The following is a 24,123-nucleotide window of genomic DNA, read 5'->3' on the forward strand; positions in this document are numbered from 1 at the left end:
CTACAGAGGATAATTAAAATTTTATTCCTGGCATCCTTCCCTTTTCTTGTTTGAGTCCCTTTTTTTTTTTTTTTTTACATTTCTTCAGCCCTTAGACTTCACATTCTAGTTGCAATGCTTCATGCCATATGACCCAGAAAGCCCATGATGTCTCCCTATTTGTCAGGGGAAATATTAGTTCATTGAGCAGGGCAGGATGGTGGTGCTCTTACCAAGCACTTATTCAAAATCACATAGCAAAAGGAATATAATGGGTTCTCTATCTGTCACTCACTCGACGTTGTGTCGATGTAGTGACACTAGGGGTCACTCTTGGGAGCTCGAGACACCTCTGGTCTTTGATAAAAGGCCAATGAAAATTGGCAAGTGGTATTTGCATGCCACTCCCCTGGACATACGGGTATAAAAGGAGCTGGCATGCAACCACTCATTCAGGTTTTATGCTGAGGAGCTGAACGGTCGATGTTTACTGAGCTGACTGTTATTTCACCTTTGCTGGATCTGACGGCGCATTTCAGTGGCTTCTCCCTCCTCTGCACTGGTGCACTGCAGAGAATGCCCCTAGGCACTTCGGCAGAAAAAAGAGAGTATATTTTCCTAAAAGAGTATATTTCTCTAAAAAGAGTGGCACACACGGAACATCTTTTTAAAGACGCATCTTTTTAAAGATGCCTTTCCGTTTGTGTGTTATTCCTGGTTGCGGTCGTTACCTCTCAACTTCAGATGGTCACGATCGCTGTCATTCGTGTCTGGGCGTGACCCAAGCGGAGACAGCGTTCGTGGATGGTTCATGTACTCACTGCGAGAGCATGACCATGGCAACGTTGCGGTCGCGGATTGCTTTCGAAAGAAAGCAAGCCACCCCAGCGGCTCCTCACCTAAGGTCCTTCTACCTAAGGGTATGAGGCCAGCGCGGCTAGCACTGGGGGCGATTTGGGGACTTGGCTAATCCTAGCTCACTCTCGGGACATGTTGTGTGCACACAGAGACTTGGTGCTCTCGCACCTCAGCCGATTAGGGCTTCAGGTCAACTGGAAAAAGAGCAAGCTTCTCCCGGATCAGAGCATCTCTTTACTTGGTTTGGAGTTGGACTCAGTCTCATTGACAGCGCGCCTCACAAATGAGCGTGCACAGTCGGTGCTGGCCTGTTTGAAGGCGTTCAAACAGAAAACAGCGGTTCCACTGAAAATCTTTCAGAGTCTCCTGGGGCATATGGCATCCTCAGCTGTGGCCACCCCACTCGGGTTGATGCATATGAGACCGCTTCAGCACTGGCTTCAGACTCGAGTCCCGAGATGGGCATGGCGCCGCGGGACACATCGCGTGGTCATCACGCCAGTCTGTCACCACCTCTTCAGCCCATGGACTGACCTCACGTTTCTACGGGCAGGCGTTCCCCTAGAGCAGGTCTCCAGGCGCGCCGTGGTCATGCCTCCAAAACGGACTGGGGCGTGGCTTTTGGACGGGCCCGCGGCTGTATTGGCACATCAACTGCCTTGAGTTGCTGGCAATTCTGCTCGCCCTGCGGAGGTTCCAGCCATTGATACAGGGCAAGCACGTGTTAGTTCGGACAGACAACACGGCAATGGTAGCATATGTCAATCGCCAAGGCGGTCTGCGCTCTCGTTGTATGTCACAACTCACCCGCCGTCTCCTCCTCTGGAGTCAGCAGCACCTCAAGTCGCTGTGAGCCACTCACATCCCGGGCAACCTCGACACTCGGCAGGTTACCCTCAGGGGAGAGTGGAGACTCCACCCTCAGGTGGTCCAGCTGATTTGGAGTCAATTCAGGCAGGCACAGCTCTGGTACACCCTGACTGAGGCACCTCTCAGCATAGACACGCTGGCACACAGCTGGCCCCCTGGCCTGCGCAAATATGCATTTCCCCCAGTGAGCCTACTTGCACAGACTCTGTGCAAGGTCAGGGAGGATGAGGAGCAGGTCGTCCTGGTAGCATCCTACTGGCCCACCCAGATGTGGTTCCGGACCTCACGCTCCTCGCGACAGCCCCCACCCCTGGTGAATTCCCCTAAGGAAGGACCTTCTTTCTCAGGGACGGTGCACCATCTGGCACCCACGACCAGACCTCTGGAATCTCCATGTCTGGCCCTTGGGTAGGGACACCCCCTGACTAGACCTGGTCGGCCCAGTCGGATATTCCCCCTTTTTTTAGGGAGTGGAAAAAAAGAAGGGGAAAAGAGGCTAGCCTGTCTCTATCATTTGGGTAGTCGACTTGTCCCCAAAGGGCCGTTCAACACTCATAACTATGTTGGGGGAGGTTGCGTGTCGGCCTGTTGTGCTGACTACGAGGCACACAGTGGTCTGCCCGTCACGCACCGCCAGTTCACGTAACACAGTTCAGCCAGTTGCGGCGTTTTGTATAGGGACCCCTAGTGTCACTGCATCGACACAATGTCGAGTGAGTGACAGATAGGAAAAGTCATGGTTACTTGTGTAACCTCAGTGCCCTGATGGAGGTAACGAGACATTGTTTTCCTCCTGCCACAACGCTGAACTACCCGCTGAAATGGCCGGACCTTGTCTCAGCTCCTCAGCATAAAACCTGAATGAGTGGTTGCACGCCAGCTCCTTTTATACCCGTATGTCCGGGTGAGTGGCATGAAAATACCACTCGCCAATTTTCATTGGCCTTTTATCAAAGACCTGAGGTGTCTCGGGGTCCCAAGAATGACCCCTAGTGTCACTACATCGACACAACGTCTCGTTCCCTCCATCAGGGAACGGAGGTTACACAAGTAACCATGACGTTCTACCCAAAAGTCAGAATACATTTGTGGTGTCTCATTGTCCGACTCCAAACAACGTTAATTTGACCGAGGAAGACACCTGCTAACTATTTTGCTGAAATCTTGTTGTCTTTAGTCACAAGTCTATAAATACATAAATACAGAGTACCTCAAAGTTTTAATCAGATTTGCAGTCATGTGAAGCTCTCCGAAATAAAATCAGGAATACCACGTGAACATAAGCAATTGCAATGAACTGAATTACGATGCGATTCATAGTCACTTTACCTTGTTAATATGTGTGATTGTGTATTTATCTATCTGAGATTGCTGTCAAAAGCATATGTCCATATGCAGCTTCATTGAGAAAAGGATTTACATTCAATAAACACACTGTTTTGCCTCCAATTTCTGAATTTATTAGTCATTTATTGTAAGTTAAGGAAAACTCAGGAATAATGCTTGGCGACACAATTACCATGGGCTACTATCACCATTCACTGAGGTAAACATTCGGATCAGAGACTAAACATCTTGTCAGTTCTTCAGTGAGAGAAGAATCTCATTGGTCAGTTGACAAGACCGCAAGTGCCCTCACAAGTGACTGAAATGTTATTTTATTTTTTTCTCAAACACAACAAAAGTCCAGTTCCAGTTGCTAGAGCCATTAAAGCCTGCGCCACTCTAGCCAGTTGTTTTGGCCAGGCAGAGGGAGACGAAGCACTCATTGGCACTTGACTGTCGGTACTCCCTGCTGAGGTAATTGAGGGGATAAATACACAATAACACACTTTCATAAGGTAAAGTTAATTTTACAGATGTTTATGCTCACACAGTACTCCTGTTTTTATTTTGGCAAACTCCATGTGACTGGGAATCAGAGAGAGAGTTGCACTGAGTTGGTATGTGTGTCACCCCTCCAGCATTCTTAATCAGCAAGTGTGTCATACTTCCGACTGAAGAGAGCGAGATCCCAGCAAAAAAGTCTGCATGTGTGACACCCTCAGTGGAAATCAAGTTGTTTGGAGACTGCTAGTGTGGCACTGGCTTAACTCAGCAGGGAGTACTAAAGACCATCCAGCAATTATATACATTAAGCTCATGACTGAAAATCAGAGGAAAAATCAGCTAGTGAGACACAGGCTTGGCTTCAAAGTAATTCACTTTAATTTAAATCAATTCAACTCAACTGTATTAACAAAACATATTGTTTAAAAGCAACTTTACAAACAATGCTGCCTTACAAACCAGTGAGCAAGCCAAAGATCATAATGGCAAGGAAAAACACCATAACATGAGGAAGAAACCTTAGGAGGAACCAGAACTCAGCTGGGGAAAACTATCTCAAAGAATGACAAAAAAAATAAATAAATAAAAGTAGTCTATATGACCCATGAACTATATTCCAAGTCTTCTGAAGCCATAAGATTGTTTGTGGAAAAGACTAAAAATGAAAACGTTATTCATTGAAAATCATCCCCTCGTCATAGTTTTAAAATCGTATTTGAACTTGCATACATTCAAACAGTATATTGCGATCAGTCACAAGACATGCGAGAAACAAAGGCATAATATCACCTGGTGTGACATATCTTGAGGTGCCAGGATTGAACATTCACAAGAGACCAATGAGATTTATGAGCTGCTACAAAGGGGACGATTTTCAGCAATAAACAAAATAAATGTCAGTCTTTTTTTTCCATATGACGTCATAAAGATAATGTATGGCTTAAGAATTGTTGGAATATAGTGTATAAGTAATATGGGCTACTTTTATTTTTCCTTGTTTTATTTTTTGAAGCTTGAAAGCCCTAGTACCAATTCACAAAAAAAAAAAAAAAAAAAAAAAAGCATTCAGCTAAACATCTCGTTCTGTGTTCCATGGAAGAAAGAAAGTCATACAGGTTTGGAACAACATTCGCTGTAAATGATGACAGAATTTTCGTTTTTGGTTGAACTTTTCTTTTCACCCAATGCGTTTTGTTCCACAGTGACTAGTTTATACAATAGCTATTTCCATAATAGGTTATCACCATGTTTTTTTTTTCTTTTATTCGTTCCGTTTCAGATTAACAGATGTCTTTATCTCTGTTTCTCTTACTTTTTCTCAATCTAGGTTTTACCTGCAGTTCAGTGCAGATATATCATCTAGTGCAGGAATCGCTTTTGCAGTGGACAACTTCACTCTAAGTATGGAGTGTTTCCTCGAAAGTGAGTATTGCATTTTTATTAAATCAAATCAAATCACTTTTATTGTCACACAACCATATGCACAAGTGCAACAGTGGGTGACAGTCTTGGGTGCAGTTCCAAGCAACATAGCAGTCATGACAGTGATGAGACATATACCAATTTACAATAAACTTCAGATTTACACAACACAATTTACATATCTAATATACACATAATTACACAACACAATAATTATATACAATGTACAGTATACAATACACACAATATAGAATATGCATACACATAATATAGATTACACATACAATAAAAATAGTATATAAAGTATATATAAAATATACAGTAGGTTGTATTGTACTGTATTGACATTCAGCCTGTCAGTTGATAGTCAGTTGCCAGTGTGTTGTTAAGAGAGAATATAATTTATGACAGTCCGGTGTGAGATAATAAGATTAATAAAGTGCAGTGCTGATGTATATTGATCGTGAGAGATCGGGAGTTCAAAAGTCTGATTGCTTGGGGGAAGAAGCTGTCATGGAGTCGGCTGGTGTGGTCCTGATGCTGCGATACCGCCTGCCTGATGGTAGCAGTGAGAGCAGCCCATGGCTCGGGTGGCTGGAGTCTCTGATGATCCTCCGAGCTTTTTTCACACACCATCTAGTATATATGTCCTGGAGGGAGGGAAGCTCACCTCCAATGATGTGTCTGGCAGTTCACACCACCCTTTGCAGGGATTTGCGGTTGAGGGCGGTGCTATTGCCATACCAGGCAGTGATGCAGCCAGTCAGGATGCTCTATACAGTGCTGGTGTAGAACCGTGTGAGGATGTGGTGGTTCATTCCAGACTTCCTCAGCCGTCTCAGGAAGAAGAGGCACTGATGAGCATTCTTCACAATGGCCTCAATGTGGACGGACCATGTGAGTTCCTCTGTGATGTGGACACCGAGGAACTTGAAGCTGCTGACTCTTTCCACCGGTGCTCCATTGATGGTGATGGTGATGGGGCTGTGTTCTCTGTCTTTTCTCCTGAACTCCACCACAAGCTCCTTGGTCTTGTTGGCGTTGAGAGAGAGGTTGTGCTCTTGACACCAGCGTGTCAGAGTGTGCACCTCCTCTCTGTAGGCTGTTTCATCATTGTCAGTGATCAGACCTACAACCGTCGTATCATCAGCAAACTTAATGATGGCATTGGAGCAGTGTGTTGCCACACAGTCATGTGTGTACAAGGAATACAAGAGTGGGATGAGAACACAGCCCTGCGGGGCTCCGGTGTTGAGGGTCAGTGATGAGGAGATGTTGCTGCCCATTCTAACCACCTGGCATCTGCTTGACAGGAAGTCCAGAATCCAGCTGCACAGTGAGCTGTTTAAGCCCAGAGCCCGGAGTGTCACATAAAGCTTGGAGGGCACTATGGTGTTGAATGCTGAGCTGTAGTCTACAAACAGCATTCTCACATAAGTGTTCCTTTTTTCCAGGCTGGAGAGAGCAGTGTGTAGCGTTGATGCAATGGCATCATCAGTGGAGTGGTTGTTGCGGTAAGCAAACTGCAATGGGTCCAGTGAGGCAGGCAGCACAGAGCAGATGTAGTCTCTGATTAGCCTCTCAAAGCATTTGCTGATGATGGGGGTCAGAGCAACAGGATGCCAGTCATTTAAGCAAGTGATTTTGGATTGCTTTGGTACAGGCACAATGGTGGACATTTTGAAGCATTTGGGGACTACAGACAAGGAGATGGAAAGGTTGAAAATGTCTGTAAAAACACCAGCCAGTTGGTTCGCGCACACTCTGATGACGTGGTCCGGAATGCCATCTGGACCTGCGGCTTTATGGATATTCACCCGTCAGAAGGATCAGGTTACATCCGCTACAGAGACGGAGAGTGAACTAACCTCTGTAGCTTCGGCCACGAGAGCTCTCTCTGCGAGTGTGGAGGTATTTCCCTCAAAACTAGCATAAAAATATTTAGCTCATCCGGGAGAGAGGCAGCAGTGTTCACTGCAGAGTTTTTATACCCTTTGTAGTCTGTGATGATATTAATTCTCTGCCACATGCTTCTAGAGTCGGTGGTATTGAACTGTCCTTCAATCTTGTCCCTGTTCTGGCGTTTTGCTGCTCTGATAGTTTTGCGGAGGGCATAACTGGCTTGTTTATGCTCCTCCGCATTCCCAGAATTAAAAGCGGAGGTCCACACATTAAGTGTCGCAGGAACATCGCTATTAATCCCTGGTTTCTGGTAGAAAACCAGAACCTCCACGTGCTTTCTGTTGAAACACGTTACGCTATCAGCGTAAACCTCGATATCATCATCAGAGGCAGACCGGAACATTTCTCAGTCCACGTGATCAAAACAGTCTTGTAGCGTAGAATCTGATTGGTCCGACCAGCACTGGATCATTCTGAGGGTGGGTGCTTCCTGTTTCAGTTTCTGCCTGTAAGCGAGCAGAAGGAGAACGGAAGAGTGGTCTGATTTGCCAAATGGTGGGCGGGGGAAGGATTTGTAGCCATCCCGGAAGGGAGAGTAGCAATGGTCCAAAACCCGGTCCCCTCATGTGTTGAAACTGATATGTTGGTGGTATTTTGGTGCGATTGATTTGAGATTGGCTTTGTTAAAGTACCCGGTCACAATGAATGCAGCCTCAGGGTGCGCGGTTTCCTGCTCACTTATACACACCATACAGTTCCTTGAGTGCCCGGTCTGTGTCGGCTTGTGGTGGGATGTACACAGCAGTGATAATGTGAATTCCCTCGGTAGCCAGAATGGTCGACACAGAAGCATGAGAAATTCCAGATCAGAAGAGCAGAAAGACTTGATAGAATGTAGGTTCCTCTGATTACACCAGGATTTGTTGACCATAAAACATACACCACCTCCTCTGCTTTTACGTGAGAGGTCTTTCGCTCTCTCCGCTTGGTGCACGGAGAACACCGCAGGTTCGATGGCTGAATCTGGAATCTCAGCAGACGTTTCTGTAAGGCAGATAATGCAGCAGTCCCTCGTCTCTTGTTGGAAAGAGTTCCGTGCTCTCAGCTTGCAGAGCTTGTTGTCTAGAGACTGAACATTTGCCAGTAGAATACTGGGTAGCGGGGGTCGATTTGCATGATGTTTTACTCTGATGAGAACGGCGGCTCTATTTTCCCTTTTCCTTCTGCGTTTCTGCGGCCGGGCAGCCCAGACAGAGGGCTCCATTGGCATGTTTGTAAACAGCGGGTCGGCATTGAGGAATTGGAAGTCCGGTTTTCGGTGTGCAATCACAGAGCTAATGTCCAAAAGTGTTTTTCTATTGTATACAATAAGGCAGACACCATCCAAGACAAAAAAACATAAGAACTATAAACAAAACAAACAAAAAACTGCAATGTTGTGTCGGAGCTCGCAATGCAGCAGCCATACTCAGCACCATCTTGAGTCCAAGATATTTAGTAATGACATATATATATATATATATATATATATATATATATATATATATATATATATATATATATATATATATATATATATACACATTATACAGTATATATATAAAGACTTGTATATATATAAGTCATTACTAAATATCTATATATTGTGTATACATACATACATACATATATATATATATATATATATATATATATATATATATATATATATATATATATATATACACTGGCGGCCAAAAGTTTGGAATAATGTACAGATTTTGCTGTTTCGGAAGGAAATTGGTACTTTTATTCACCAAAGTGGCATTCAACTGATCATAAAGTATAGCCAGGACACTACTGATGTAAAAAACAGCACCATCACTATTTGAAAAACTTAATTTTTGATCAAATCTAGACAGGCCCCATTTCCAGCAGCCATCACTCCAACACCTTATCCTGGAGTAATCAGGCTAAATTGCTAATTTTGTACTAGAAAAATCACTTACCATTATACCAAACACAGTTGAAAGCTATTTGGTTCGTTAAATGAAGCTTAACATTGTCTTTGTGTTTGTTTTTGAGTTGCCACAGTATGCAGTAGACTGGCATGTCTTAAGGTCAATATTAAGTCAAAAATGGCAAAAAAGAAGCAGCTTTCTCTAGAAACTCGTCAGTCAATCATTGTTTTGAGGAATGAAGGCTATACAATGCTTGAAATTGCCATACAAAAGATTTCATACAAAGGTGTACACTACAGTCTACGGCAAGAGCTACAGGAAGCGTGGGGTGAAATGTCACCTGAGTATCTGGACAAACTGACAGCTAGAATGCCAAGGATCTGCAAAGCTGTCATTGCTGCACATGGAGGATTTCTTGATGAGAACTCTTTGAAGTAGTTTAAAATGTTTTCAAATTGTAATAGTAATTTTTCACATTATTAATGTCCTGACAATACATTGTGATCAGCTGAGTGCCACTGGTGAATAAAAGTACCAATTTCTTTCCATAAGAGCAAAATCTGTACATTATTCCAAACTTTTGGCCACCAGTGTGTTATATATATATATATACATACATATCATCACTACAAATTACTCTTAAATTACGAGTAGGACAGTTAAAGCTTTTCAACAGAAGTCAAATTCATTGTGTGATCTAAGAAGCCATGTAGAGATATAGCACAGACTTGTGGTTTCATATACTGTAAAGGCCAAAACTCACATTTATACAATGACTCAGTCACACGTTAACTGAGATGCCAGGTTAATGATGACATGAAAATGACAAGACTTTTAAGCCAGCTCTAAGAGGACATTGACAAGAAAGTCTGCCTCTCGAGTTCCACTTTTTAATTGTGCACGAAATTGTAAGCAGTCTGAGGGGGCCCTATAAATAGATTTGAATATAGTAGAGTTGGTTGAAGAGCAGGAATCAAAATCATAAATGCAAACCACTTGGAGTAAACAGGATAAACCCATTTACTTGGGAAGATCCATGTGGTGCCGTATTATTCTCCTCTGAAAGTGCCACTGGCAGACCAAATCAGCTTGTTACTGACATTGTACATTTGCCCTTCTAGACTTTAGCATCAATGTGAGAAGAAGTGCTTTACTGCCCAAAAGGAGTGGATAAGACTTAAAGTCATTTCAAAGACAAATATAAAATCCTGTCATTTTTTACAGACCCTCATGTTGTTTCAAAACCATATACTGTTATTTTGTATGTATTTTTTTTTTTTTTTTTTTGCTGTGGAGCAGAAATATAACAATATGCCAGTGCACAGTGACCACATCTGTCAAGCTACAAAAAGGACAAAAACACCACAAAAGCACAATAAAGCTTTATTGACATTCCAGAGGGTAAGGATATCAGTGAATCCATATAGGTTTGTTCCTCACACAAAAATATTGTATGGCTTTAGAAAGCAGCCATTTGAGCTACTTTTATGGTGTTTTTGTACTTTTTGGAGATTTACAGACATGGCCACTTTGAATGGTCATTTTATGGAAAAGAGCTGTGTGAAGATCCTTCATAATATTGCCTTTCATGTTTCACTGGAAAATAACATGCTGGTTTGAGGGTAAATAAAAAATGGAAGAATTTTTACTTTTGTGTGAACTATTCCTTTAATGCAGTGTTTATCTTGTTGAAAAGACCAGCATATTTGGTCACTAGTTTATGTTGTTGTTGTTTTTATTATTATTTAGTTTTTTTAATTTATTTTTTTTATGCTGGAACCCAATATTAATGCTGGTGTGCTGGTGTCCCTGCCAGGCTTCCCAACTAGCCTAACTCTTGTGCAGTGTTCATATTTTTGCTAATTACCCTATGTTTTTGAGACTCCACCTACAACATTAGTGGATTTTTATAACAATACAACCATAATATATATATATATATATATATATATATATATATATATATATATATATATACACGATACACACACACACAAACATTATATATATCTATATATATATATATATATATATATATATATATATATATATATATATATATATATATATATACACACACACACATACACACACTACCGGTCAAAACTTTTGAAACTGAAATGTTTCTCATGATCTTAAAAATCTTTTGATCTGAAGGCATATGCTTAGATGTTTGAAATTAGTTTTGTAGACAAAAATATAATTGTGCCACCATATTAATTTATTTCATTATAAAACTAAAATTTAATTTAAACAAATATTTTTTTGGGAAATTGATGACTTGGACCAAATAATAAAGAAAAGCAGCCAATAAGTGCCCAGAATAGATGGAAACTCCTTAATTACTGTTTAAAAAGCATCCCAGGGTGATACCTCAAGAAGCTGGTTGAGAAAATGTCAAGAGTACATGTCTGCAAATTCTAGGCAAAGGGTGACTACTTTGAAGATGCTAAAATATAATTTTTTTTAAATTAATTTTGGATTTTGTTTAGTCGCAACACAATTCCCATAGTTCCCTGTATGTTATTCCATAGTTTTGATGACTATACTATTATTCTAAAATGTGAAAGAAGAAAAAAAATTATAATAATAAAGAATGAGTAAGTGTTTCAAAAAAATTATATATATATATATAATTAATACTAAATTCTGAAATGTGACTTAGCATCTTAGATATCGATTACAAGCAATATAGACAGAATATTTGGCTGGTCCTGGGGCTGATATATTTATCTTTCTTAAAGTGGAAGATGCTCCCTCTGCACTTCTACACTTTTTTTACTTGCTTTCATCTACATATATACTGTTCCAACCTTTAATTATAACATCACATATGTAATATAAATGTGTATGTGGGTTCACAGTGTTCACTCAATGAAAATGTGTTCTTTTACATGTTTTTCAATGATAATGAGGCAATGCCAATCAATCTCTAGTTTAAAAAACAGCGGTTAACCAGCAAGACTTAATTAGTCAACCAGCTTCAACAGAAATACTTTTGTTTTGTTTTTTTTGCTAGTGAACACCAGCACTAACCAGCATAAGCCAGCCTGGACTTGCATGAAAATCAATGCAGGTCAAAGCTGGTCTTTTAGCAGTAATATTTCCTGGTAAAAAGAAAAAAAATATTTTAAACAGTAAAGTCATCAGCTTAACCTGAACATACATAAATAATACATGCAGTTTTTGCATTTTTATGTGGACTGTTAACATTTTCAGTTGTTTTGTAGTGCTAATTGGGTGTATCTAATGGATTTTATTATAGGATGGTGGGCTATGTAGCACTAAAAGTAAAGGGTTAGATGTATGGAAATCTAATTGATGGCTGGCACTTTGATCCTAACAGTGTGATGACTTTAAAGCATCATTAGATGCAATGAGATGTACATCTTCATAAGATCTGAGTGCCTCACAACAGCAGTCCTAATCACTCTCCATTGGCATGAGAGAAAATGCCACTGATGTTGAATGGCTCAGCTGCACCATGAAATATTTGCCCAGCAATTTGTATCTGACGCCATTTTCTGCCACGCATTGATTCGGCACAGTTGCACTACGGCACCATATATTCTAGCCTCTCTCCCATCTCCTTTCCAAGTGTCAGTTTTAAATGAGTAGAGTTATACATTATGCCCTCATTTCCTGCCTAAATGAAATATTTAAACTATATCATCACAAGTCAATAAGCGCTAGAGTCAATGGACGAAGCATCCAGTGTTGAATCCAAGGGCAAGCAGTGTGTATTGTTGACATGAATAATTTGTATAAAATTCAAGTAATTCATATTTGGTACAGGATCCATTATACTGGGGAGAAAGAGGAAAGACATAGAAAAGTTCAGGTCTAAAAACCTAGTAAGTTGCTTTGCTGTCAACAGCCTACATAGACAACTTTTTGAAATGGAACCTTATAAGTGACTGATTTGGAATGCTCTACGTAGACAGCAACGTTGTATATCACATAAGTTGCACTCCCCACATAAAGCAACATGATCACATGGGAAGTCGGCATGTTGTTTTCGAGAGTTACAGTACCCTACAATCAGACACATTATGCAGACTCACTGATTAGCGCCATCTTCCATCAGACATTTTTCCATCGGTTTAAGTGTGTTCACCTTCATTTGCGGCATGACCAGAGTTGCGTTGCGTCAGCAGGCGTGGGAGACCCAGGTTCAAATCCTGCAGTAAAACCAGGAAGTAATTGCGTACACAATCAGTGACGAGCTCTATTCTGAGGTGTTTCCCCCTAACATTACATTTGTACTCCACTGATGGTTAGGTTTAGGTTTGGGGGTTCGGTTGGGGTGTTCAGTTTATAAAATATGCTCTTCACTGTATTACATCCTGTATAGCTGAAAACAACTCGCTTCACAACTCGCTTGTGCACCTCCATTGACATTTAACCTGGAAATGAAGCTTACACATGTCCATACAGCCAACAACACTTACCGCTTATGGCGAATTTTGGTAAGTACAGACAGATTTATCTGATAAAAAAGTAAGCCTACTGTTTCCGATTTCACAGAGAACAGTCTACATAAAATGAACAAGGAACTCAACTTGACAATTTCAATAGAGATTGGTGCTAGCATGTTGCTAAGCTAACGACACAATAAAAGAGACATTATAAGGATGAGAAAGATTATTCGTATGAATGGGAGAAATTGTCTTGCTCAGTTTGGGGGGTGTAGGAATGGAAGTCACCTTTAACTTAAAGTTAATAAAAATTCTCCTTTTTGATAGAGACATTCCTATTTACTTAAATTACTTAGTTCACCCAAAAATGAAAAGTCTCTCATCATTTACTCACCTTCATGATATCCCAGGTGTGTACGACTTTCTTCACCAGAACACATGTGAAGAAAAATTGAAAAATATCTTAGCTCAGTAGGTCCTTAAAATGCAAGTGGATGGTGATCAGATTTTTGAAGCTCCAGAAATCACAGGCAGTCAGAGTAAAGGTCATCCATACATCTCCAGCGGTTAAATTAATGTTTTCTAAAGTGATATGATCGATTTTGGTGTGAAAAAGATCAATATTTAAGTACTTTTTAAACTATAAACCATCGCTCATCACAATTATCCTATTAGCAAAACATAATTAACTCTTACAATTGGATAAATAGCCTCTTTTTTAATTATTTGACTATTTGCACTAGGTACAGTATAAATAGCACCTGCCTCACAGTGCAGTTATTTGCACTCCAATAGTCTGGTGGAAACACTAAAATTTACAACAAACTGCACCATTAGTGTCACTGCAGTGCCGTGAAATATAAAGGCATTGTGAATGTGTTTTCCTGACCCAGGTTCGAATCTGCCTTTTGTCCCACTTTTTCCCATGCTACTTTCTGTCTCCGCTCTTAAAGGAATATTACGGGTTTAGTACAAGTTAAGCTCAGGCAACAGCATTCGTGGCTTAATGTTGATTACCACAAAAATCAATTTCGACTTGTCCCTCCTTTCTTTAAAAAATAAATAAATAAAAATAGAGCTTACAGAGAGGCACTTACAATGGAAGTGAATGGAGCCAATTTTTGGAGGGTTTAATGGCAAAAATGTGAAGCTTATAATTTTACAAAAGCACTTACATTAATTCTTCTGGTAAAACTCGTGCATTATGTGAGCTGTAAAGCTGTTTAAATTGTAATTTGTGTAGTCATTTAAAGGTTTTAGGCTTTCGATCACATGCGTTCCCTTCCTCGTCTGGGCAAGAGAGGGAATGGCCTTCTTCTGGGGCTAGGCATCAGTTGTGAGTAGATTGTATTGCTTCTTTTGTGAAAGTCTTGGGAGACTAACCCATACGAAAATTAACCACGGTTGTACTATAGTAATATTGTAGTAATCATGTTTGTTTGTTTTTTTAACGGAAATTAACCATGGTGTTACTATAGTAATATGGTCTTAATGTAGTAACCATGTTTGTTTTTTTATGATTCTTTTTATTTATGTTTTTGCTTGTTTGTTTGTTTTTTGTAGTTACTATTATTTTATAACAAAATACCATGGTTATACTATGGTTACTGTAGTAAAAGCATGGTAAATTTTTGTGAGGGAAGGTTAGGGTTAGGTTTAGGGGTAGGGATTGATGTAGGGTGTCTGTGGGATGCCCCTATTTTGTTTGTTAGTATTTAAGTAGGGGTGCCAATAGTGTCCGTCAGGGTGCAAATAGCATCTAACACTATTTGCACGTAGTTCAAGGAATATGCTTTTTTGTTGCTACTTGCACTTAGTGTAAACAGCATCTATCTCTGTTAGTATTTAGTGCAAATAGCCTCTGCCATTTTTTATTATATTTAATTTTTTTAAAGATATTTTTTGATATTGAATAAATTAAGTATATTTAAAATCTTTTTGTTGTTGTTGTTGCTTTGTGCTCCATCTTTGATATATATTTTTTTTGCAATGAGCTCATCACAGTGCTTTATAGGATTGTCTTTTTCATTAAAGATTCATGTGCTGCTGCATTAGCATTTGGGCATGAGAAGGAATCTTAGAGTGCTGCCTTCTTTGTGGAATAGCATTTGTGTCGAGAACACAAAATTGGAGTTTAGTTAATCTTTAAGCTTTGAGGCCATCTAAATTCTAATGTATTTATTTAGCAGATCTACATATTTAAAATGTATATGCCATGTGTATTTATATGTCATTTATATGTAATTTAAATAATGCTCATGCAGGGCCACAAAGCTCAAGAAATTAAGATGCAAAAAAGTGCTCAAAGTGGAGCTTAACTTTGATGTCACTCACCTCCAACTCGCATTGCCATCTATTTGCATGCCACTCCCCCGGACATACAGGTATAATAGGAGCTGGCTCACAACCACTCATTCAGATTTTCTCTTCGGAGCCGAGCGGTTGTATTCAGTGAGCTGAATTACTCTGCCAATCCATTCACCTCGAAAGCTGTTGGATTTATGGTGCATTACAGCGGTTTCTCCCCCTCGTGCACCAGTGGAGTGCAGAGAACACCCCTGGGTGCTTTGACAGTCTTAAAGAGTATATATTCTTACAATAAAAGAGCATATTTTCCCTAATAAAAGAGTGGCACTGACGGAGAGCGTCTTTTTAAAGATGCCTTTCCATCTGTGTTTATTTCCTGGTTGCGGTTGATACCTCTCCACTTCCGATGGCCACGATCGCTTACATGCTTGGGCGCTGCCCACGTGGAGACAGAGTTCATGGACTGGTCATGTTCTCACTGCGAGAGTAGGACCATGGCAACGTTGCGGTTACGGCTTTCCATCGTTAGAGGTGGCTCCCCGCCTCGGTCCTTCTACCAACGAGTTTGAGGCCATATCGGTTAGCACAGTCGCCCCCAATGGGAGCTGCTCCGCCGGGTAACTCCCCGGCTCGTGTCAGGGCGAGTTCGCAATCTCAATTGGCGCTCGCGAAGTGGATGAGCTCTCGATTGCAGCATCGGAGAGCGGGCTGGTCCAGTCTGACGCTGAGGACTCGACTGGGCTCCCACCTTCGGGTGCAGTTGCCCAGTCGCAGGCCAACACGGAGCTGGGTCAACTGTGGAAAGAGCAGCTCTCCCCGGTATAGAGCATCTCTTTTCTCGGGTTGGAGTTAGACTCAGTCTCTATGATGGTGTGCCTCACGAACAAGCACGCGCAGTCAGTGCTGAACTGCCTGAAGTTGTTCAGGCAGAGCACAGCAGTCCCACTGAAGCATTTTCAGAGGCTCCTGGGGCATATGGCGTCCTTGACGGCGGTCACGCCGCTCGGGTCGATGCAAATGAGACCACTTCAGCACTGGCATCGGACTCAAGTCGTGAGGTGGGCATGGCGCTGCGTGACACATCGTGTGGTCATCACGCTGATCTGCTGCTACCTGTTCAGCTCTTTGACGGGCCTTGCATTCCTGCGGGCAGGTGTCCCCTTAGTACAAGTACCCCAGGCACTTCGTGGTTACGACAGACACCTCCAAGCATGGCTGGGGCGGCGTGTACAATGGGCATGCAGCCGCGGGCTCCGGGACAAGGCCGTGACTGCGTTGGCAGGTCAACTGCCTCGAGTTGCTCGCAATGTTGCTCGCCCTGTGGAGGCTTTGGCTGTTGATCCAGGGCAAGCACGTGTTGGTCCGGATGGACAACAAGACGATGGTAATGTACAGTAGCCACCAAGGCGGCTTGCGCTCATGTTGCATGTCGCAACTCACCCGCCGCCTCCTGCTCTGGAGTCAGCAGCGACTCAAGTCATTATGAGCCACTCACAGACATGCTGTCGCGACAGGTCATGCTCAGGGGAGAGTGGAGACTCCACCCTCAGGTGGTCCAGCTGGTTTGGAGTCGATTCGGTCAAGCGCAGGTAAGCCTGTTCGCTTCCCGTGAATCCTCCCACTGCCCGCTCTGATATGCCCTGACTGAGGCTTCCCTCAGCACAGATGCGCTGGCACACAGCTGGCCCCAGGGGCTGTGCTAGTATGCGTTCCCCCAGTGAGACCCTGTGCAAGGTCAGGGAGGACGAGGAGCAGTTCATCCAAGTGGCACCCTACTGGCCCACCCAGACTCCTCGTAACAGCCCCTCCCTGGCAAATTCCCCTGAGGAGGGTTCTCCTCTCTCAAGGACAGGGCACCATCTGGCACCCGTGATCAGACCTCTGAAATGTTCATGTCTGGCCCTTGGACAGGACGCAGAAGACCTAAGTGGCCTAAGTGGTAGACACGATCACTCAGGCTAGGGCTCCCTCTATGAGGCGCCTATATGTCTTGCAGTGGTGTCTGTTCGCTAAGTGGTGTTCTTCCCAATGCAAAGACCCCCAGAGATGCGCAGTCGGGTCGGTACATTACTTCCTGCAGGAGAGGCTGGTGGGGCAGCTGTCCCCCACCCCACCCCCCCGAGGATGTACGTGGCCGCTATGGCAGCACACCACAATGCAGTTGACGGTAAGTATTTAGGGAAGCACGACCTGATCATCAGGTTCCTTAGAGGCATGAGGAGGTTGAATCCTCCCAAACCACACCTCATTCTCTCATGGGATCTCTCCGTGGTCCTGCGGTGAGCACCGTTTGAGCCCTGGAGTCAGTCGAGCTAAAGGCAGTCTCTTGAAGACTGCCCTCCTGACTGAGCTCACATCCATCAAGAGGTTAGGGGACCTGCAGGCATTCTCTGTCAGCAATACGTGCCTGGAGTTCGGTCCGGAATACTCTCATGTGGTCCTGAGGCCCCGACCGAGCTATATGCCCAAGGTTCCCATGACCCCGTTTAGGTATCAGGTTGTGAAACTGCAAGCGAAGCTACCCCAGGAGGAGGCAGACCCAGCCTTTTTATTGCTGTGTCCGGTGCATGCATCTACTTGGATCACACGCAGAGCTTTAGAGGCTCTGAACAGCTCTTTGTCTGCTTCGGAGGACAGTGGAATGGGAGTGCTGTCTCCAAACAGAGGATCGCCCACTGGGTCATTGATGCCATCGCTTTGGCATACCATGGCCAGGATGTGCCACCCCACTTGGGGTTTCGGGCACACTCCACCAGGAGTGTGACGTCCTCCCAGGCCCCAACCAATGGCACCTCTATGGCAGACATCGGTAGAGCAGCGGGCTGGGCAACACACAATACCTTCGCGAGGTTCATCAATCTCCGGGTTGAGCCGGTTTGTCCCGTGTGTTGTCAGGAACGAACAGGTAAGTTGGGGGGACAACTAGCCAGGTGTACCATTTGCGTAAAGCTCCTTTCCCCTCCTGGAGGGGGAGACGTGCGCTTTAACCTCCCAGCCATGTTCACGAGACCGTGGACCATGGATGTACTTCCTCCTTAACCCTGTGGCAGGCGAGTTCGTAAAGAAACTCGATGCCGGCCCAGTATGTGTGTTAGTAGGCCCTGTACTGGTGTAGGTGCTCCACATACACTGGTTACCTGTCTGTAACCCCATGTGATGTATCTTCCGTGAGACGGTTTCCCCATTGTTAAACCCGCGTCTTCTTTGGGCAGAGTCCCCTCTGCCACCGGTTTTTAGAGCTCCATCCCCTCTGGGTAGGACCTACCACGGGGACTTCTCCACATGCGACACTGCCGACAAAACTCGATAAGACCATGTGACGTATTTCCACACATTACCTCCCCTCCGGGCAGGGTGTGGTCTCCGCGATGTCTTCCCCTTGGGAGTGACATCCCCCCCGACGTGGACACTTATGGCCCCTAGTCGATCGATTTCCACTCTTTTTTAGGGAGAAAAGAGAGGAGAAGAGGCCACGGCTGGGGTAGCCTGTCCCCATTTTTTGGGCAGTCGACTTGTCCCCGAGGCGCAGGGGACTGTACAACGCTCATAGGAGCATTGGGGGAGGTTACGTGACGGCCAGGTGCGCTGGCTGGCTTTTTTTTTTTTAAAGTTCAGAGCTGGGGCTTGATGTATTAACGTTGCGTACGCACAAAATGGGCATTGACTTGTGTAAGCAATTTCCCATGAACATATCGTGATTTATAAAAAATAAACTTGCCGTGAATATGTGCGCACCATCCGGACACTCTTGACTGTGTGTACGCACTCTTCTACTGGTGTGTGTGAATTGGCGACTCCAGCTGGACATATAATGAAATGAACAGACTGATTATAAACTCTGATTTTCATTTAATTCACATTTAGAATTTAAAAAAACTATGTAGTTAAGCACTTGAAACAGAAGTCCCCCCACCTTCAAGAACTATACACTTCCAGAGTGAGGAAAAAGGCTGGAAAAATCACTCTGGACCCCACTCACCCTGCCCACTACCTTTTTGAACTGTTGCCTTCTGGCCGACGCTTCAGAACTCTGAGCACCAGAACCGTCAGGCACAGGAACAGTTTTTTCCCTCAGGCTATCCATCTCATGAACAGATAAATTGCCCCATTGAGCAATAACTATGTGCAATACACAGTTTAGTCTTTTTTATATTTATTCAACACATCCAACCTCTTCTGCCATTTCATTCCTCTGGAAAAAAAATAACAGATTTGTATATGCAGTGTACATAACAGACAACAGATTTGTATTAGATTGCACTATGTATGTGTATGTGTGTATGTATGTATGTGTGTGTCTGTGTGTATATGTACGTATGTGTATAACTATTTGTATTTTTTTATTATTATCTATTATCTTGCTGCTGTTTTTGTATTGTTCTTGTATTGTTGTACACTGGAAGCTCCTGTCACCAAGACAAATTCCTTGTATGTGTAAGCATACTTGGCAATAAAGCTGATTCTGATTCTGATTCTGAAAAAGGCATTTCAATATAAGATGTAAAAGGGAAATATTGGTTTGGGATGTGCTGTGTTTGGAGAACTTTCCCATGTCATCATAGAGAAGGAACGTACAGTATCTATAAATGACAGTGAAGATTTCTTAGTTTGAGATATTTTCTGTTCTATTACAATGATGTACTGAGATAAGTAGGCTACAGCATTTGAATAAAGATTATCTGTAATGCGATGCGCACTTGACTCTGACTGACGTGAAATGGCTCGGTAAAATGGACAGTAGCTATAAGACAGGCACTGCTGGCCACATTCAGTAGTCGAACAGACCATTGGAGAGACATGTCTCATCAGAAACAGTATTGTACAGCTGCAGCTGCAAACAGGTACAGAAATGCACATAAAAAGCACATCAAATATGCTGCCTGCTCCACTTCATTCCGACCCTCATCGCAACGACACGTCATGGTTACTTGTGTAATCTCCATTCCCTGATGGATGGAACGAGACGTTGTGTCGATGTAGTGACACTAGGGGTCACTCTTGGGAGCCCGAGACACCTCTGGTCTTTGATAAAAGGCCAATGAAAGTTGGCGAGTGGTATTTGCATGCCACTCCCCCCAGACATACGGGTATAAAAGGAGCTTGTATGCAACCACTCATTCAGGTTTTATGCTGAGGAGCCGATATAAGGTCCGGCCATTTCAGCGGGTAGTTCAGCGTTGTGGCAGGAGGGACACAACGTCTCATTCCCTCCATCAGGGACTGTCTCCTCCTGAGGCAGCGCTTGCAGGTTCACCACCTGGTCCCTAAAAGGGGTGGTGGGAACCTTGGGCACATAGCCCAGTCAGGGTCTCAGGATCACGTGAGAGTAACCAGGACTGAACTCCAGGCATGTTTCGCTGACAGAGAATGCTTGCAGGTCACCTACCCTCTTGATGGAAGTGAGCGCAGTCAGGAGGGCAGTCTTCAAGGAGAGTGCCTTAAGCTCGGCTGACTGCAAAGGCTCAAAGGGGGCTCTCTGTAGACCCTGAAGAACTATGGAGAGATCCCATGAGGGAACGAGGCGCGGTCTGGAGGGATTCAGCCTCCTGGCGCATCTTAGGAACCTGATGATCAGGTCATGCTTCCCTAAATACTTACCGTCGACTGCGTCGTGGTGTGCTGCTATGGTGGCAATGTACACCTTCAATGTGGAAGGGGACAGCCTCCCTTCCAGCCTCTCCTGCAGGAAGGAAAGCACTGATCCGACTGGGCATCTCTGGGGGTCTTCGCGTCGGGAAGAACACTTAAAGGCATACAGGCGCCTCGTAGAGGGGGCCCTATCCTGAGTGATCGTGTCTACCACCGCAGGTGCCAGACATGGAGATTCCAGAGGTCTGTTCGCGGGTGCCAGATGGTGCCCCGTCCCTGAGAAAGAAGGTCCTTCCTTAGGGGAATTCGCCAGGGGGGAGCTGGCACGAGGAGCGTGAGGTCCGAGCACCACGTCTGGGTGGGCCAGTAGGGTGCTACCAGGATGATCTGCTCCTCGTCCTCCCTGACCTTGCACAGGGTCTGTGCAAGCAGGCTTACTGGGGGAAACGCATATTTGCGCATGCCAGGGGGCCAGCTGTGTGCCAGCGAATCTATGCCGAGGGGGGCCTCGGTCAGGGCATACCAGAGCGGGCAGTGGGGAGGATTCTTGGGAGGCGAACAGGTGCACCTGTGCCTGTCGAATCGACTCCAAATCAGCTGGACCACCTGAGGGTGGAGTCTCCACTCTCCCCTGAGGGTAACCTGTCATGTCAGCACGTCCGCTGTAGTGTTGAGGTTGCCCGGGATGTGAGTGGCTTGCAGCGACTTGAAGTGCTGCTGACTCCAGAGGAGGAGACGGCGGGCGAGTTGTGACATACAACGAGAGCACAGACCACCTTGGCGGTTGACATATGCTACCATTGTCATGTTGTCTGTCTGAACTAACACGTGCTTGCCCTGGATCAACGGCCGAAACCTCCGCAGGGCAAGCAGAATTGCCAACAACTCGAGGCAGTTGATGTGCCAATGCAGTCGTGGACCCGTCCAGAGGCCGGCAGCTGCGTGACCGTTGCAAACAGTGCCCCAGCCCATTTTGGAGGCGTCTGTCGTGACCACGACGCACTTGGAGACCAGTTCTAGAGGAACACTTGCCCATAGAAACAAGAGGTCGGTCCAAGGGCTGAAGAGATGGTGACAGACCAGCGTGATGACCACACGACATGTCCTGTGGCACTATGCCCATCTCGGGACTCGAGTCTGGAGCCAGTGCTGAAGCGGTCTCATATGCATCAACCCGAGCAGGGTGGCCACTGCCGAGGATGCCATATGCCCCAGGAGCCTCTAAAAAAGTTTCAGTGGAACCGCTGTTTTCTGTTTGAACACCTTCAAACAGGCCAGCACCGACTGTGCGCGCTCGTTTGTAAGGCGCGCCATCAAGGAGACTGAGTCCAACTCCAAACTGAGAAAAGAGATGCTCTGAACCGGGAGGAGCTTGCTCTTTTCCCAGTTGACCTGAAGCCCTAGTCGGCTGAGGTGTGAGAGCACCAGGTCCCTGTGTGCGCACAACATGTCTCGAGAATGAGCTAGGATTAGCCAGTCGTCGAGATAGTTGAGAATGCCAATGCCCACCTCCCTTAACGGGGCAAGGGCAGCCTCTGCGACCTTCATAAAGATGCGAGGAGACAGGGACAGGCCGAAAGGGAGGACTTTGTACTGATATGCCTGACTCTCGGACGCAAACCGCAGGAAGGGTCTGTGTCGAGGAAGGATCGAGACGTGGAAGTACGCATCCTTCAGGTCTACCGCCGCGAACCAATCTTAATGCCGGATGCTCGCCATAATGCATTTTTACGTCAGCATCTTGAACGGGAGTCTGTGTAAAGCCTAGTTCAGAACTCACAGGTCCAAGATTGGCCGCAACCCACCACCTCTTTTTGGTACGATGATTTAGGGGCTGAAAAATCCCTTCTTCATCTCGGCTGAGGAACAGGTTCTGTCGTACCCTTCCGTAGGAGGGCAGCGATCTCCGCGCAAGGTAGCAGCGTTTTCGTCCTCCACTAAGGTGAAGTGGACACCGCTGAACCTGGGTGGACACTCGGCGAAGTGAATTGCGCAGCCGAGTCGGATGGTAGGAAAGCACAAGCCATGCGTCCAAGTTCCGCGCAAGGGGGACCAAAGGGACAACGTCATCAGATGTTGATTCAGACGAGGCAGGTGGGGCCTTGCGGCGGGGCGGAGCTCGAAGTGCCACACCACATCGTGGCCTTGCTGAGTCTAAGGACATCGAAGCACTTACCTGGCTCCTTGTGACCACCCCCGGAACAGCCTGGGATGGGGGAGGAAGAGGCCTGTCCTCGTGACCCGTGGAGACTGTCACATCGGGGGCGGATTTGTGCCACAGCTGGGCGCTCAGGGGCGGGAGACCGCCGCTTTAGCGCCAAACCTGCCAAATAGAGTGGTGGACGGTGGTCGTGATGATGGCCGTGCACACCGGATACTTGACCCAGGGAACAAGGAAACTGCTCTTGCTGAGCTCTTGAGTACTGCAGCCACTTGGGCATGCAGCGCAATTAAATGCAAAAGGTAACAAAAAGATGGAGAGATCTGCTTACCAGCTCCAGAGCAGCGGGTTTCGTTGTCCCTGGGTCGCCCGTCTCAAGGGCGCTTTGAAGCCTTTCATGGGTTCTGGGCGACCGCGAGACAGGTGGCGTCTGCTTCCTGCAGTTGACTCCACACTGGGGCCGGGCCGAAGGTGCGGGCTGCGGCAGAGACGGTGCAGTCACCGCAGGGGGACGCCCTTGGCGATGAGTAGACAGGGTGTGGGATCTTGAGCCGTGCCGGGGCAGGATATGCCAGCTAGCATCCGTCTACTGCTCCACCATCGAAAACTGCTGGACAGCAAGGAATCGTGTCTTGTCGGCCTCGCCCATCTCAACCAGGTTGAGCCAAAGCTGGCGCTCCTGGACCACTAGTGTGGCCATCGTCCACCCGAGAGACCGCACCGTGACCTCCGTCGCTCAGAGAGCGAGGTCGGTCACCGAGCGCAGTTCCTGCATCAATCCCGGGGCGGAAATACCCTTGTGCAGTTCCTTTAGCGCCTTGGAAAACTTGCAGGAGAGCCATGGCGT

General features: G+C 45.1%; 1 protein-coding gene across 1 annotated transcript in view; it reads left to right on the plus strand.

Moving 5' to 3' along the window:
- LOC127411211 (ALK tyrosine kinase receptor-like) overlaps window positions 1–24,123 on the plus strand; it is a 710,256-nt gene that overhangs the window by 610,628 nt on the left and 75,505 nt on the right. The window contains exon 10 of the mRNA XM_051646605.1: window positions 4,865–4,959. Coding sequence (XP_051502565.1) covers window positions 4,865–4,959 — 95 coding nt within the window. The remainder of the gene's footprint in view (window positions 1–4,864; window positions 4,960–24,123) is intronic.

Source organism: Myxocyprinus asiaticus, chromosome 20 (genome assembly GCF_019703515.2).
Source record: "Myxocyprinus asiaticus isolate MX2 ecotype Aquarium Trade chromosome 20, UBuf_Myxa_2, whole genome shotgun sequence".
Classification (NCBI taxonomy): Eukaryota; Metazoa; Chordata; class Actinopteri; order Cypriniformes; family Catostomidae; genus Myxocyprinus; species Myxocyprinus asiaticus.